At 37.2% G+C, this 17,832-nt stretch overlaps 2 protein-coding genes and 1 long non-coding RNA gene across 8 annotated transcripts in view; 2 read left to right on the top strand and 1 right to left on the bottom strand.

Annotated features, from left to right (window-relative positions):
• The first annotated feature begins 1,685 nt into the window (after positions 1 to 1,685).
• Positions 1,686 to 3,031, top strand: LOC125280640. Its single transcript, XR_007187675.1, has 2 exons — positions 1,686 to 1,912; positions 2,701 to 3,031. It is a non-coding gene; the product is annotated as an uncharacterized LOC125280640 (long non-coding RNA).
• ccdc124 (coiled-coil domain containing 124) lies at positions 2,665 to 14,272 on the bottom strand. Its single transcript, XM_048211329.1, has 5 exons — positions 14,131 to 14,272; positions 13,008 to 13,179; positions 7,589 to 7,772; positions 6,717 to 6,822; positions 2,665 to 3,628 (listed from the first exon to the last, which is right to left on the bottom strand). Exons 2-5 carry the CDS (start codon positions 13,164 to 13,166, stop codon positions 3,427 to 3,429), a joined length of 651 nt encoding a protein of 216 aa, XP_048067286.1. The 5' UTR covers positions 13,167 to 13,179; positions 14,131 to 14,272; the 3' UTR covers positions 2,665 to 3,426.
• Positions 14,273 to 16,680: 2,408 nt separating this feature from the next.
• Positions 16,681 to 17,832, top strand: part of LOC125280636 (tyrosine-protein kinase JAK2-like) — a 41,548-nt gene continuing 40,396 nt past the window's right edge. For 2 of the 6 annotated variants that reach the window (XM_048211323.1, XM_048211325.1), the window contains exons 1-2: positions 16,846 to 17,006; positions 17,200 to 17,620. In XM_048211323.1, coding sequence (XP_048067280.1) covers positions 17,267 to 17,620 — 354 coding nt within the window. In that variant the 5' untranslated portion in view covers positions 16,846 to 17,006; positions 17,200 to 17,266. Of the gene's footprint in view, positions 17,007 to 17,115; positions 17,621 to 17,832 lie in introns of those variants that run through there. The other 4 variants (XR_007187673.1, XR_007187672.1, XR_007187671.1 and 1 more) reach the window with 4 other exon arrangements.

The following is a 17,832-nucleotide window of genomic DNA, read 5'->3' on the forward strand; positions in this document are numbered from 1 at the left end:
GTTTGTTTTTTTACAGAAAATTGCAGGAAAAAAAGTAAAAGGTTTGAATGAAGGATTTCTGACTGTAAATATTCAACATGTTTGATATTTATGATTTGAGATTGGTGTGGCCACGTACAGTGTACATTTTAGGACATCATCAGACCTATCATATGACGAAAAGGCATCATGCCTTAGACAAAACTGCATCGCGCCTCAGACCTGTGTTGCCAAGTCTGGGGTTTTCCCGTGGAATTGGGCTACTATTACACTGTTGTTTTTTTAGTCCGTGGGTTGAAGCGGTTGAATGAAAATGCAAATCTACTCTCTGACAGTTGGTGGCGCTTAATGCGTTTCATCCGATGCCTTAATGTCTGATGCCTTTTAGGGTGCGTTCACACTTGTAGTTCGGTTCGGACCAAAAAAGGAAAAAAAAAAATCAAAACATTTAGCATTTAGTCCTGGTCAGAGTAGCGTTCATATTAGCAATTTTATCACTGAACCAAAAGATACCGAACCTAAAGGCATAGGGATATGTTTACAATATGATTGGTCGGATTTTATGACGTATTGCCTATTTTGAGACGGAACTTACTGAACATCCAAAACAATGCTGTGTGCCGAGATAAATGCACTTGTTGTGTGTGCGTAGCCTGCATATGATGGTATTTTGGCCAGCTGGGAACTCTTGAAGAGCTTATAAAACGTGTAAATGATTCAAAACAGTGGCGGGAATCCCTCCATCACACGCACAAATGATCTGCTGCGTGGAGACGTGCGTCTGATGTCTGTGATGGGCAAACTCGCAACTATGATGAGAAAAACCGATATGCCTGAGGATTCTGTCCTTTTTAGCGTCTCATTTTCCTGTTTTTGGTTAATTTATGTCTTTGGTCTGTGTTGTGTTCATATATCATTCGAACCTCACCAGAGTTCGCTTAGAAGCGGAACGAGACCCATCTTTTCAGTGGCCTTGGTCCGCTTGTTTGGTGCGCACCAGGGTTCAGATGGCAGCGTTCACATATGTTCGAATGAGCCACACTAACAGAGCAATCGCACCAGGGTTCATTTAAATCAAAACAAACATGACAAGTGTGAACACACCTTTAATCTGAGGCCGTGTCGCCCGAAGTCCAATTGTACAAGACCTGACACCTTACATTTTTTCTGAGACCTGAAGTCTTTCAGTCTGAGGCGCAATGCTGTTTCGTCCAATGGCTGACGCCTTTTAGTCTGAAGCATGATGCCTTTTGGTCATACGACTGATGTCTGAGGATGTCCTAAAATGTACACCGTAATCCCAATGTTCTTCTGAGCAGATTCAATCACTCTTAACACACCTCACACCACAGGAGTATCTGATAGGATAATCTGTAGAACCATCAAGATAATCGGGACTTTCCCAAGATTGTCAGAAGGGGAGAAATGGGCCCAAAATCGACCAGATTATCATGTAGTGTGTGGGTGCCTTTAGATTCATCATGCTGCGCAAAGTATCAGCTTTATTATTGAGTTTGATCCTGCGACAAAACCACTCATTCAGCAAAGAATTTTGCACTTAAGAAGCCTGGTCTCTAAAACGATCTTGATAAAACGATCACGACGAACCAGTGCTGCTAATAAAGATTAGCCAAATATAGTCACTGCCCTTGAGTGCAGGAAGGGGATGTTTTTTAATTAACACTCTCAGTGGGTCACAACTAATAATGTGCAAATAGGTTTAAAAATAAAACAACATTCTTAAGTGGGTAATATCTTCGCTTTGAAACACCCTTGTTCAGAGATTTTTAGGTTGATTAAACAGCTATTGTTTCACAATTGTATTTGAGGTCTTCATATGTTGTCATTATGATTGTTTTACAGGCGGTTATGTCGAAGTTATGAAAAGGACACATTCATTAAAACAATGTGTGGGAGAGATGTTTAATGGAAGGTGAGTAAACGGGAGAGGTTATCGCATGGCATAATCTGTAGATGACCTACAGTTCTTTCACTCTGACGCTGCTTGATGACACATTATGGCCATAAATTACCTTAAGTGCTAAAGAGTGTTCCTGCCGAGGATAAAGGTGGCCACTGGGAATTATCCAGCCTGCAGGCTAATTTCCTTTCCTTCCGGAACGTCCCATAGGGGTCAGTGACCGTTTATGTCCGTCGATTGTGTACCTGCAGAGACGTTATTAAAAGCAAATCTACCTTCGGTGTGTCTGAAGTATCACATAAGCTACAAACGTGGTTGAACAAGGAAAAATATCATCATAGAATGGCACTTTCCATGAATATGGTACAGAATAAGACCGGAACATTTTTTAACAAATGGTCAGTCAACCCTAGGGGTTTTACTAAATATTCCATGTTCTGTTCAATTTTAGTTTATGACCAAAGTTGGTTTGTGGTTCCATTCAGGAAATTCAGGAAAAGCGTTGGTTTGATCAATTTTTCTTACCATAACTTGGGTATCAGGATTGAATGATTCAGCTTGATAAATGCAGTCAACACTCCAATATTAGTTAAAGAGGAATGATCTAGGGTTAGTTAAAACAGATGGCAAATTCTTCCTGAAAAATAAATGAAATGAGAGACCAAAAAAGAAAGCAAACTAGAGCTAAACAGCTTTCCGTTGTATAAGGCCATTTCATTCAAAGAAAAAAAATAAAAAATAAAAATAAAAATCAGCAAATGTAATAATATCTTTCTTTTTTCTTTTATTTTTTTTCCAAGAGCCACAGAGAGTGTTTGTCCTCCTCCACAGATGCAACACTAGGGGTGTTAACACTACTTGACACGTGTGTATGGGAATCCAACGGCTGTTAGTCCATTCTCCTTTGGAATGTGGAGACACCGTTCCAAGGTCCAAAGTGCAGTTTCAAAACAAAGAGCCATTGATGTAAGATCAATCAACAAAAAGAAATGCCTAACATCATCATCATCTTAATTTAGGGCAATTATCGGATCACCATTCTCCATAAATATCAGACCAGAAGCTGAACCCTAAAGATCTTCACACAGACACTAAATAAAAAAATAAAAAACTTGCTTCAGGTTAACCACACTCCAGCTCATGAGCTGCATATTAGATGGAGACATTAATAAATGAGCTTGACACTGCTGCAGTAAAACATCTTATGTGGAAGAAATGTGCTAGCTGAGAAAAATCCACTCTGCGTTCACTCCAAACCAAAACTAAAAACTTCCCAGCAGTTCTTGATAGGCCGTGGTTTAGTGATTAAGCAAATTAGGTTGTATGCTGTTCATACATCATGAGATATTTATTGAAGAATTAGTTAAATAATCCAAGTTTGTCTAGGAGTTCATGTAAGAGGTGAGGGGTGTGAACAGATCAGCAGTTCATGTGCTAATTTTGTGTGTCCAAATTAATCATGGTGCCTTTTTTGTATTCAATAGGATCTGCGTCGAGGGTCAGTCTTTAAGTGCCATTGTGTCGGTTTACTTGGAGTTGTAGGAGGCCACGCGTTGGTTGAGGGGGTTTTCCGGAGACTTTGTCCACTCCTTCTTGAGCTGCTGTTTTAGCTGGGAAAGTCGCATATTGGGGTTCTCCATTTTAAGGCGCGCCATATTTGCTTCTTCAAATGCGGCGAAGGCGGCTTTCATACGACGCTCAGGGTGTCGATCAAGGTCTTCCTTAGTGCTGAAGAACAGAGAAAGGCAATAAACAGATTATTATGTTGATACTAGTAAAATCTATATATTGAACATTTTAATTATTTTCAAAGTCCTCCTTCCTGTGGGAGGGCAGCCCAGAGAGAAGCCACAAGAGTTTTATGTTAAAGTAAATGCCAGATACAGTTTATTGTGCAACCAAAATCAGAAAAATGTTATGTATAATGTGGGACTTTTAATTATTAACAAGCCTGAAATACTCTAGGACTCTTATTTTGAAATGTATATGCTTTATTACTTCCAACTGCTTATTCAAAAAGTTAAAGGCATAATATGTATTTTTTTGCTGCAAGGGGTCGCTAAACTCTTCAAATCAATAACAAAGGCGTAGAATGATGACGCAGTGAATGAGCGTGGAATGATGGAACTTGTTGTCATGCCAATGGATCTAATAATGTTTATGGGGAAATGTTGTTTATGGATGAGTGAATGCATGTTTTTTAACATGACTGCTGTATAAAGCCAGTGGTGGACAGTAACGAAGTAAAAATACTTAAGTACATTTTTCAAGTATCTGTACTTTACTCAAGTATTTTTATTTTGAGCAACTTTTACTTCACTACTTTCCAAAGCATAAAATCGTACTTTTTACTCCACTAAAATGAAGAAATCGTCACATGCTCAGAGACGCAAAAGCGGTGTCCGATTCGTGCACGAACTGATTCGTTTTAATCATCCTGTTAAATTGGTTCACAAATCACATTAACAATTCATTCGCGAATTGGACTGATCGTATTGCACTGATGGACTGATCCGTTCAGAGCGACTCTCCAGTAAATGAATTTCACTGTCTGACTGAAAATTAGCCAAGAACTGGGGGATCCTCTGAGTGCGTTCACGACTGATGGCAAAAAATAAGTCAGCCTACTAATGTTGAATTTTAGGATTAATTATTGTAGCTGAAAATCATTTTTAGGTCAGAACTGTCAGTTGTTTTTGAACAATCTGTTGTAAAGGGTGATCTGTTTAAGCCCACTGTCACGTCCACATCAATGTATCTACAGATCTCGATCTCGGTTCAAACAAATCAAATCACATTTTAAATCTAACTTGCGTTTCAAATAACGGTTGTATCAATTACATCGTTATGGCACTAGGAGGCGCCAAGTGACTTAAAATCTATTTGACATTAAATCATTCATTAAAAAGATTTGTTCAAAAACACTGATTCTTCCAGTAATGAAACAAGTCAAGTAGTTATGAGTGAGTCATTAAATCATTCATTCTAACTCATTTTATTAAATTAATTAATTAAATATTTTTAAATAGACTGCAGCAATTAATATTTTGTCCTCTAGTAAATAATTATATACAATTTTGTTTAGTTGTCTATTCAGAATCATGGGAGAATCTGATTTCTGTTTGAAACAAACAAAAACAAAAATCTTGATTCTCATTTTATCCAGAATTGTGCAACTCTAACACAAAAATTTCATGTTTTTATATTGTTTGTCAACACACATTACATTTTATGTATCTGCATCCACTAATCTTCCTTCCATACTGACTAGTGCTGGCTATTTGACAATTCATAATCATTCATAATTATTTTGAGCAATAAGATTACATCAAATAAATAAAATAACATTATATAAGTGGCCTGTATATATAAAATTACAAAATAAACATTCATCAATTAGTACTTTTTTACTTAAGTACATTAAAAATCAAGTACTTTTGTACTTTCACTCGAGTAAAATTGAAAAGGAGCACTAAATACTTTCACTTGAGTAATATTTTATGATACGTATCTGTACTTTTACTCAAGTACTTGATTTGTGTACTTCATCCACCACTGTATAAAGCAGGGCGTAGCCGAGAATCGCGGGCACGATTGCTAATGAGAGACAGATATCAGTACCACACGCCACTCCAAGGCGATATAAAGGAATGAGAACATTTCATTCTACCGAACTACCCGCAAGTGTTGAAATACTAGTAATACAGGTCAGTGTATTTGATGAATTAAAATTGTGAGGTAACGCAGTGCTGTTTCACTTGGTCTAATGGTACACTATCATACTAAACTGCAGGTAAAAGTTGTAATATTTTTCTATGTATTAGTTTGTTGGCTGCGTGAGACTTAACAGTAAGCTAGATCAACATTAGAATATAATACTGATGATATTCTAACATTTCATCGTGTTGAGCTATATAACATTGATTATTCTTATGTAGCCTTCATTTGTATACCTTGTCTAATAACACGCAAGAGCGGTGTCTCTGTCAAGTCGAATTTTGTCACAAGGCTCTTGGAAACGCCACACCGATATTGAACCTCGTTTTATTTCTCCTTTTGTCCTAAAGTTTGCTTGCCATGGTCCATAATGTTTGAATGAAACAACAACAGCTTGCCGCTAGACGTTACACAGCTGTCTGCATCTGTTGCCATGGTTACTTTGCCATACAAGCAGAAACCAGGGATAATGCAGATATTACGTCACTGACAGGCGACAAGTGACAAGGGAGGGATGGGCACTATTTAAAATTTCTCTGAATTTACAAATTCTTGGAAACATTTAGGATAACGTAAGTACACAATTGAACAAAATATGTAACATTGTGCAAGTGGTTTTTGAATATTTTAATATAAAAATCATACATATTGTGCCTTTAAGGGAGATAAAATATGCATTCTTACATCCATCTACAAACCATAAAGTAAACACTCTTATAAATCATCAACAGTAAATCATAAGTATTCGCTTGGTATAAATGCGCATTGAGAACTGCTCTGAAACCGCGAGCCTGTAAAACGCATAACAGCGCCACATTTTGACTTTGACTTAAAATGGTAATTAAGCCTTTTGTTGTACATTTAAGATATTTAAAACTTTTTATCACCATAAATTTGATAAAAATGAATAAGACTTTTTAAGAACCCCCAGAGACCCTGACAACAAGCACTCTAAAGCACAACAAACTGCAAAATATGGGTACTGTGACTCTTACAAATGTAGATTTGTTTTAATATTTGTATAATGTTTGTAAAACAACAGTCTCCCAATTAGTCATTTAAAAAAAAAAAAAACGTATTTCTAGAGAGAGTAGGATACCTGAGAACTGCAATGGCATCCTCTATGGTTCGGGCCTCCACCGTGCCTTCTTCTGGAACTATCCGATTGACGTTCTCCTCAAGCGGCATATCCAAGTGGGTTTTCTCTGTAGATTTATAAGGACACATTAGACTAAATTAGGAAATCGAAAAAGTCCATTCAAAACAATGAAACAATATAGACACACAAAAATAAGTGCAACATGTGGCTGTCATTCAGGTATGCACACCTTGCTCAGAGGTCTGCAAAACATTTACAATGCACTCAGTGTGAACAGTCTGGGTAAGAATTTTGACAAGCAATCCAATTTATTTTTGTTGTGTGACTGTGAATAGGGCTGAATATCAGTATGAAATAAAAATTCACCCTATTTATTTTTTTTTTTAATATTATTTTATTGATCTTACTGTGAACAATTCACCCATGCAAACATTTACTCTTTTTGACCTTGATCTTCTGGTAAAAGCAAAAGACTTGTGATGATGTTGGATTTCTCCAATCATTTTGTCCATTTCACTAACAATAAACCATGATATCAAATAAATAAATACATATATATAAGGGCTGTTCAATGATAATCATGATTATCGTGTCCAAAATAAGAGTCTGGGTTTACGTAATGCATGTGCTTGTGTTCTGTGTATAATATACATACACAATTTGTGTGTTTTTATGCTTATTAGAATGTCATGGCTTTGGCTTATGCAATTGTAAAACTCAATGCGAGTCAAATCTCCCATACAGTATTGAGGGCTTTTTGTGTGACACACACACTGGAAATCAGTCACTTATGAAGTTTTGTGATGTTTACGACGTTCCCTACGTTGGAAGCCCTGCACATTTTGGAGTTATTGGATTGGATTTGGACTTACCTTTTTCCTTGGTTTCCTTAACAATTTGCCCTTTTTGTAGGTTCTCCTCGATCTGGGCTCGAGTCACTTTACTGGGGGCTTCTTTTGTCTGTTTACCCTTTATCATGGCATCTTCTTCCTCAAGGAGCCTTTGCTTTTCTTTCTTCCTCTCAAGAGCCTCCAAACGCTTCTTCTCCTTATCATCCTGTACACATACGCGCACACACACTCTTTTAAATTACAACTGGACTGATGTTATCGAGGCAGCCTGACGGTCATTAAGCAAATGTAAGTGTAAACTGCAGAGCAGAGTAAAGAAATTAGAGATGCCTCCTGCCCGCTCAGAGTCACTCTGTGTCAGCGCGGCCGGTAAGTAATGGTTACTAGGATCAGACATGGTCTTAACTGTCCACATCCTAACCACCCAGCCACCATCCTGTTGATAACATCCCCAGAAATGGTGACACAACAGTAAGGAGATACGCATAATGAGATGACACCTTCAGATGTCGAGCAGAGGCTGAAATGTCATTCGCGTGACACAGATAAGACGCACGGCAGGCCGCGCTTAAGAGCAAACCAAGATACCCTCCTCTCTCTTGACATTCTCACATATCTACTGGTGATAAATTATATTCGCCGAGCCCGATCTAACCAAGTCCGAGACAGTGGCTGATCTTTAGAAGATGTAAGAGGATAAATCAGTGTGTTTCCAGTCCAGGTGAGTTTGCGCAAACACACAAAGCAGCCCCAGTGACATAGGGTATAATTAGCAGAATGGCTGCAGTAGGATAACAGCGGCGTGGGTCTGATAGGCCGCCGGGGATCAGATGGCAGCGATGGGAGGAAACAGGAGGAAAGGAACAGGGTGTGAGGAGCTCCTAAACAGAGTGTCTTACCAAGTAGGCTGGCACATCATGCCAGCATTGCTGACGCACACTACATATGCCAACACCGGCTAAATAATGTATGAAACAGAGGCAGGAGAGAGCCGGGGAGGGCGAAAAGGCACCAATGGCCTGCAAAGACTGCTTTTCAAATATTTAGACTACCAAAATATCTTCTAATAATAATTAATATATTTAATCTATATCAGCCCAAAAAACATATCAAAATAGGTAAACGGGATTTAAATGTATATGGCACTTTGCTATAAGCTCGTTTAAAAAAATATTTAACAAAAATTTAATTTGAGAACTGGGTCAATATGATGCAATGCAGCTTGCAAATGTGTTAAAGCGATAGTTCACCCAAAAATGAAATTATTCTGCCATCATTTACTCAATTTCATGTCGTTTCAATCCTGTATGACTTACTTTCTTTCTGCAGACAGATATTCTTGGGGCATGTGCCGCCATGTTAAACTTTTGTGCAAATCCAATGTTGAATTGACCCTCATTTGTGAAGCTATCTGCCATAAAATGATGGCATTGCAACAACACTTTATGTAAATTTTAGGGTTAGTGATGTCACCAATCCAGGAAGAAGCTCGTTGTAGTCCCTACCAGCCGTTTGTTGTAATCCTTAAACAGAGTATTCTTTAAAAGAAAATATCTCCTTTTGGATTGAACTTTGAGCGTTGTAACTTTGCAGATGTTATTTATGCTCAAACAGCAACATTACACACTAACTAATGTTAAAAAAGTGAAATAATCAACCACCCCTTTAATTAAATTAAATATAAGTAATATTTACTTTATGAATGTTAAGTTCAGAAGGTACAGGTAGGCGTGTTGGAACTTGTTCTGCATTCACACCCTGTCATATTTACCGTAATTTGGCGATGACAACACGTGACGTTCTACTCAAAGCTGTTCACGTCCACGGACTGAGAATTATGTGTTTCTATGGCAAAACTATCAATGCCTAAATGAATCTGCAGCGGTCAGGTGGTACAGCGTTCACGTGGTACAAGTAGGAGTTTTGCACCCCTGCTCTAAACATTTATTACATGTGTTAACATGTGGATCATTTGCAATCTGGCCTGCTGACACTTAACACGGCATAAACAATAGCTCTGGAGACATAATAACCAACCAAATCACTCCATATCAGTCACAACATTCGCCCATGGACCTCATCCAGGCTTCAAAATCAAGCTCCATTACTGACAACGAACACTCATCAATATGCGGCATAACTGATAGAGGATATCAGAACTTCCGTGACGGTGTTACTTTAACCCAGTCGGCTTCGGCTTTCATTTTATTCGTGGGGAACTCATTTCCTGAGCAACCCTAAACCTGGCTTGCAATGTATTAATCTATTGTGTGCTACTCAGACTCACATGTCTGCAGCTTTAGCGAGGAAGACAGCTGTGTCATTTAGATACAAGATTAGCAGCCAACAACATAACATGGAAAACATGGGTGCGGTGGGAATCAATTTTCTGCATTCAGTACAGAACTCAAAAACATTTCTATCAAAGTCAATTAGGAAATGGGCCAAAGTTTGTGTGGTTAGCATGGGTAGTTAGCTCCTAATGGTAGACGCTATAACTATACTGTACCAATATGCAAGAGCAAAAAGCATCTTACACTACCTATCATAAGTTTGGGGTCATTTTTGTTGGTGATATATTTTTATTCAGCAAGGATGCAATAATTTGATAAAAAGTGTATAATGACAGTAATGCCATTTCTGTTATGACAACTCTCAGAGTGTTTGGCATGGTAATGGATATGATGATATATGATAATGGATATGTTGATGTTTGGTCTTGGCGGAATAGATCTGCTACTCTGCTGCTGCTGTAGCAAGCACGGGACTTGCTACTGCCAATATATACACACAACACGCTGCTGTGAGCAAGTAAGACATGCTGTTGCTGTACAATATTGCATACATGAATAACCTGTAGCAGATCTAAACAGGTGGTGTTGGGGAAGGTGAAGGGTTTCTGAAAGCTGCTATAGCAAATGCTAACCAAGGCTGTGTCCAAAATCGGCCACTATACCTTTAAATAGGGCAGTAGTGGTGCCCAAAACCATAGTGGACGTTACCAAGTGCACTCATTCAATCCCACAATGCACCGCAATAACTAGTGTACAACTAAGGTACCCTCAATGGCTAGAGAATACCCATAATGCAGAGTGAGAGTCGCGCTGCGCACCGAATAAATTCCCGCGTCTGACCTGAAAATGGCGCCTGCAGTTGAATCTTCTATCCATCCAATGAACAACTTGCTCAACTACTTCCGCGTTCTACTTATTACGGCTTGAGCGTTTCCGGTCAGCGTTCAGCGCACTTATCTCGTGAAAATGCAGATTATTACTACGTTTTTTAAACTACGTTAATTATCTTCAACCTGCTGAAATGTTTATTAATATATTTTGTTTCCAAATGCGTATTCTGAATAATAAATAAATATATTTCCCCACTAACCTGCCGCCATCAAGTGCTTGTCTTCTCATTAGCAGTGTTTTATTTCATACCTGTTAAATTTACATTTAAATGAATTTAAACGAGCAGAAAAGCATACAAGACACGCACAAACACACCAAGCTGACGATTAAACAGCAGTATAACCTTTCATATAATAGTTAAAATTAATCAAATACTTATGAAGGCGAACCATGGTTTTACTATAGTAAGAGTGTATATGTATTCCATTCCCAATATGGCTACAGCGTAATATCATACAGGTTAGGGCTGCACGATTAATCGCATGAGATTGTCATGCGTGTCTCGTCAGTAAAGCCGGTTCTGTGATTAGTGGTAAATGTCCATCACCTGCTTTCAAATGGAGCGGCTCTTAATATACAGAGCCGTAGTTCGCGGACAAGCTACGCAATATCGCGTTCATAATCGAAGGCGATTCATCTGCGATTATGAACGCGATATTGCATAGCTTGTCCGCGAACTACGGCTCTGTATATTAAGTGCCGCTCCATTTGAAAGCAGGTGATGGACATTTACCACTAATCACAGAACCGGCTTTACTGACGAGACACGCATGACAATCTCATGCGATTAATCGTGCAGCCCTAATACAGGTATAAATTCATTTTTACTTGATTAAGGTTTATACATGCTAGTTTTCATGACAGAGCTCAAGATATATTTTTTCATTACTACTGGAGCTGCTAAGTTTCAAATGATTATTAAACAGCAAGCACAAACACTCAGTGTCCGAATTCGTTTTCATTAACTCCTTTAAGTGGACTATATTAGTGGACTAATGTAGGGAATAGTAAATGAGGTTATAGGGGTGATTCTGAACACAGCACAAGTATTTGAATTAGGGCTACACGATATATTGCATGAGATTGTCACGCGCATTTCGTCAGTAAAGCCGGTTCCCTGATTACCGCTAAATCGCCATCACCTGCAGATTACAAGCAGATTGAGTTTAGGGCTGTCAAATGATTAATTGCGATTAATCGCATACATAATAAAAGTTTGAGTTTGCCTAATATATGTGTGAGTACTGTGTGTAATTATTATGTATATATAAATACAAACACATTCATGTATATATTTGAGAAATACTTACAAGTATATGTATTTATTTATATTTTTATATAATTTTTATTATATATATATAAATAAAAATATTTTGTACATAAATAACAAATTTCTCTTAAATATATACATAACTTTGTGTGTATTTATATATACATAATAATTATACACAGTACTCACACATATATTAGGCAAACTCAAACTTTTATTTTGTATGCGATTAATCGCGATTAATCGTTTGCCAGCCCTAATTGAGTTTAGGACCTATCATCAGCCTGTGCCATCTAGAGTTTCATGACAGAACTTTGTATTTATAATGTTACAAAATATCTTTTGAACTTTCTATTCACCAAAGAATCTTGAAAAAATAAATTATAATAATAATAATTGTAATAATATTTCACATTACTGTTTTCACTGTATTTTTATCAAATAAATGGAGCCTGAGCATAAGAGCCTTTTTTGAAAACATCTTACTGACCTCAAACAGTAGTGTATAAATGCCAAATATATCAAAATAGATATGTTTACAGTGACCATTTTCATTCTGAAGAACTCAAAAGTGTGAAAAGTGTGACTTATATTCTGTATCTTCTGCCTTTCACAGTTTAAGATGTCCATATTCATACGGTGCCATCAGCCAACTATCATTGTCATGACGTCATTTTCCTGTGGCTTCTAATGGATAGCGATCTCTCTCCAGGTACCACTAACTACTTTGATTAGGACAAACTATTTCACTGTCAAACAATTTAAAATGAATTGGCGGAACAGTCTGTAGAGAGGAAGATCTTTACTGCCACCTTGTGTTTATTCTATACTCTGTCTGTATGCAAGGCACTGTTGTACAGTATATGTACTGCCAACTAGGTGTGGATGTTGTGACAAAAATCTAAAAAAAAAAAAAAATCCCAAAAGCAGATCACTTTCCCTGCTCTGAAGGAAATATGTAGTGAAACCAAGAAATCAGTCTTACCCTCCTCTGCTCTTTCTTCATTACATGTTTGTCATTATCTTGCCAGAGCGCGTCCTCCAGCTCCTTCTGTTTGCGTGCATCCTCAACTGCTTTGGCCTCAGCCTTCCGGGCCCTTGCTGTGGCCGATTTGGAATTCTCGCCCTGGAATTTCTTCGGCATTCCTGGGACTTCCCTGCGGAGATAAGGTAGAGATGAGATGATGACCAATTGAAAGTGACAGAATATGTGCTGAGATCACAAATGTGAAGTGTATAAACACATACTAATGAGAGAAAGACAAAAACTAAACACATGGAAAACATGACCTGATTGAGGCTGAATCACAGTATTTATTTAGGACTGGATGTTATTGGGCTCTCTATTGGGCCCTTGTTCTCGCATTATTAACATAATCTGGTATTACTGGAGTTACTAGAGAATTAAACTCTAAATATTTTTACAGCACTTCCAAAAGAGACTGCGAATACAAGGTAGACGTTAAAATGTGTGTCCACTTTTGCTTAATCACCTTATATTCTTTATTCTAATGTTATTTACACGGTATTTTCGATATGTTTCCTCACGCAGCGGCAATGGCAAGCAGAGATACGTGAGGAAGCCAATAGGAGTATGTTAAATCGTAAATATATGCCATATATATATTTAATAGTTTGTTTTTTCAACAATTATAATGCTATAAAGCATATATGCTGTATATAGCATAATTATAATATAAATACATATTTATATTTTATATTAATTTAATATTTTAATTAAAGTTATCATAAATCATACACCTGCTCCTGATTTTTTGATGTTCTGACAGCACACGTATCATCTGACATGTCTTGTGGCTAGAAGATTTAATTCTATTAAATGTCCTAAAATAAAGTGTCGTAAAGGGAAAATTCTGGAACTTTAGTCACATTTTAATTGTACTTTTTCTTTCCAGAATCCTTCTCGTTAGCATCTTTGCTAATCACTCTTGTTTCAGAGACTGACAGTATTCATGTTTAAGGTTGTATCCGATCCTATCATCTGAACAATGAAAGCAAATCTAGACGGGTGCGTCTTAAACATCTAATTTTATTAGTTGAAGTCATTTTCAGGCACCGAATCTAATATATAATGTAATAGCACTAACCTTTTCCTGCGCCGGGATGTTATTCACCCTTCTTCTCAAGCCGCTGCGCCACAGTCGGAGCTGTTCATTTAGCGCCCTCTGGAGGCTCGACGGTCAGTCAACTACACGCAAAACGGTAAACAGCGAACGCCATGCTTACATGTGGCCCGTTTTTCAATACTCAACAGGTACAGAAAAATCATGTGATACCACACGACCCGATACCATTCAGAGTCACTCTGTTAGCAGTCTATTTGCTCCTTAACCAGTAAACAGTGTGGTCCAAATAAGTCATGAGAAAGTCTTCGATGTTATGGAAATCAAATTATTGTTGTGTGCTGGCTAGTTGTTGTTCTCATTTGATATTTATTTGATTAGTGGCCTATAGATCAAAATCTGAAATATATCTTTATTATACACATTTCTGTTTATTTTCTAATGTGACCTTAGACATAAAAAAAAAGAGAAAGAAAATGAACTCATTGTATGGTATAGTACTTGTTATGGTACTTTGTTTAATATATTTGATTATAACCATATTCTCATATATCATTGTATTTTGGTCAATGATATGACGGGTCATTTTTTTGTCCAAAATAATAATAAAAAACAAAGATATGACATCCAAAGTATGTAAGGTAGTACAACTAGATCTATTTTTATTGAATCCAAAAGGTTTTAATTATATTTTGCTACATATAAAGGTATTTTAAAGTTTTTGAAGTGTCAAAAGTTCATTCGGTTTCACCGTCCAAAGGCCAATACAGTAATTTAATTTGTGATTAAAAAATCACATATATTGACATAGTGCAAAATGGTATTAAAGTTATGTGTAGAAGTCATTGATTTGTTATGAGAACGAATGTCCGGAAAAATGAATTTCACTGATGTCATTCGGAGTAACCAATATAAAGGGACCATTTTGGATCAAGTCATGTGGTCAGTATCATGTGACAGGATGTGACATCATTCAGACACCTGCAATGGACCACATGGTCATGAAGCAAAGTTACTAACTCTCTCTTAACTATTTAAAAATTCATGTTTTGACTTGCTCATACGCAAACATACTCGTACCCGAAACATCAGGTCATTTGGTACAACCGCTATAAAACATGGAAAATGATGTAATATTTTAAAAACTTGTACTAAATATAAAATGTTTGACTGTCCTTTTGCCAACTAGCTAGATATCAGCCTGTCAGCATTGTTTGAAAATATCGTCATTCATCAAAAGTGTCATTTGGTAAAACTGAAATTTTGGTTAAAGGTGCCCTAGATTATGTTTTAAAAAGATGTAATATAAGTCTAAGGTGTCCCCTGAATGTGTCTGTGAAGTTTCAGCTCAAAATACCCCATAGATTTTTTTTAATACATTTTTTTAACTGCCTATTTTGGGGCATCATTATAAACGCGCCAATTTTATGCTGCGGCCCCTTTAAATCCCGTGCTCTCTGCCCACAGAGCTCGCGCTTGCCTTAAACTGTGCCTTAACAAAGTTTACACAGATAATATAACCCTCAAAATGGATCTTTACAAAGTGTTCGTCATGCATGCGTCGGATTATGTGAATATTGTATACTGTTATATTGTTTACTTCTGATGTTGAATGAGTTTGATAGTGCTCCGTGGCTAACGGCTAATGCTACACTGTTGGAGAGATTTATAAAGAATGAAGTTGTGTTTATGCATTATACAGACTGCAAGTGTTTAAAATGAAAATAGCGACGGCTCTCTTGTCTCCGTGAATACAGTAATAACCGATGGTAACTTAAACTACATTTAACAGTACATTAGCAACATGCTAACGAAGCATTTAGAAAGACAGTTTGCAAATATCACTAAAAATATCATGTTATTATGGATCATGTCAGTTATTATTGCTCCATCTGCCATTTTTCACTATTGTTCTTGCTTGCTTACCTAGTCTGATGATTTGGTTGTGCACATCCAGACGTTAATACTGGCTGCCCTTGTCTAATGCCTTTTATAATGTTGGAAACATGGGCTGGCATATGCAAATATTGGGGGCGTACACCCCAACTGTTACGTAACAGTCAGTGTTATGTTGAGATTCGCCTGTTCTTCGGAGCTCTTTTAAACAAATGAGATTTATATAAGAAGGAGGAAACAACGGTGTTTGAGACTCACTGTATGTCATTTCCATGTACTGAACTCTTGTTATTCAACTATGCCAAGATAAATTCAATTTTTCATTCAAGGGCACCTTTAAACTTTTTAAAACTTTTTTGGTGACACATTTTTTCCATCTTGTAAAAAATGACGAAAGCAGTTGATTATAAAAACCACATAATCTCATTGTTAACACTTAATAAAACTTCAAAATTAATTATAGCTCCATTATGTTTTTTTACACTTTTAAAAACCTTATTTGTCAATGACCCATTTATATGATACTCAAAGGTACAAGAAAGAATATGATGGAATCACATGTCCGTGTCCAAAAAAGCTATACTAAGGTACATTTTGTTACTTTTTGTTCAGTCCCTATTAAATCTGTCAGAGTAATGAAAATATTAAATGATGACTGTCATAGCAAAGAAAATGTTTTAAGATTTAAACAAAAAGTAAGGAAAGCATCTGTGGTGTCAATGACTCCGCCTCTGCTATGTCAATCACAACATACTCCTCCCTCCACATATTACATTAATTCCGAAATCCCCTCCCATCAGACTGCCTTTGATTGTCCAAATTATCAGCCCAGAAGAATAAATCCACCTCTACTTGAAAGAATGCTCATTCACTTTCCACACTGGTCAGTGATAGTGACCATATCTTGAAACCAATACTGTTTTCTATCCTGATTACGTGTTGACCTGTGGAATTTGATCTTTTTCATACACTCAGAAACTCAGTTTGCATTGTTTTGGTCAAAGGTAAGTTGTTTTTTAAATATTGTGTAAAAGATAAAAAAAAAATTGCCTTATTTTATTTTGTACTCAATCAGTTCATCTGCTCTTACCTTAAATGACACTACGCACTGCATGAGCCCTAATCTTTTGAAAGTCAAGAGAACATAACAGCGGGTGGATTGAGGATGCATTGTGATTTCTGAGTTTGTTGTTACAGCTGACAGTCTCTTGAAGAGAAGGACTCTACTCATTTAGGCTCTGGCAGAGTCTAAACAGAGGGCACTATGGCTTCGGACTCAGACAACTTGGGCTTCTGTTTGGTGGACTATGCAGTATTTGCTGCTATGCTGGGGGTATCGGTGGCCATCGGGCTATTCCAGTCTCTGAGAAAGACCCAGGGTCGCTCGAACGTGGACAACTTCTTCACAGGGGGCAGGGGTTTCTCTGCTATGCCGGTTGGACTGTCGCTCTGTGCCAGCTTTATGTCAGCTGTCCAAGTGCTCGGTGTGCCATCAGAGGCATATTTATATGGCTTTAAGTTCCTCTATATGTGCTTGGGACAAGCTCTCAACTCCCTCATTACTGCAGTTGTGTTTGTTCCTGTGTTTTATCGTCTCAAAATCACCAGCGCACATCAGGTTTGGATTTTCTCTCTTTAGTAGTTTTGCAATATAATTATATATATGCACACTCTAAAGTCACAATATATATATGAATTGCATACCATGAGTTGCATTGAATTTCACCTCAGTAATGTGAGGACGAGTAATTTCTCTGTAGTATGTGATAAAAAGACACGTACTATACAGTGGAGTCCAAAAATTTTGAATTTCCTTGTATTTTTTTTCTA

Source organism: Megalobrama amblycephala, linkage group LG12, assembly GCF_018812025.1.
Source record: "Megalobrama amblycephala isolate DHTTF-2021 linkage group LG12, ASM1881202v1, whole genome shotgun sequence".
NCBI lineage: Eukaryota > Metazoa > Chordata > Actinopteri > Cypriniformes > Xenocyprididae > Megalobrama > Megalobrama amblycephala.

Excerpts from the sequence above, each read along its gene's own strand:
- ccdc124 (XM_048211329.1), bottom strand. The coding sequence starts at position 13,166 with ATGCCGAAGAAATTCCAGGGCGAGAATTCCAAATCGGCCACAGCAAGG. Across the intron at positions 7,773-13,007 it reads TGAAGAAAGAGCAGAGGAGG|GATGATAAGGAGAAGAAGCG; the intron begins GTAAGACTGATT and ends GTATGTGTACAG. Across the intron at positions 3,629-6,716 it reads GATGCCATTGCAGTTCTCAG|CACTAAGGAAGACCTTGATC; the intron begins GTATCCTACTCT and ends TCTGTTCTTCAG.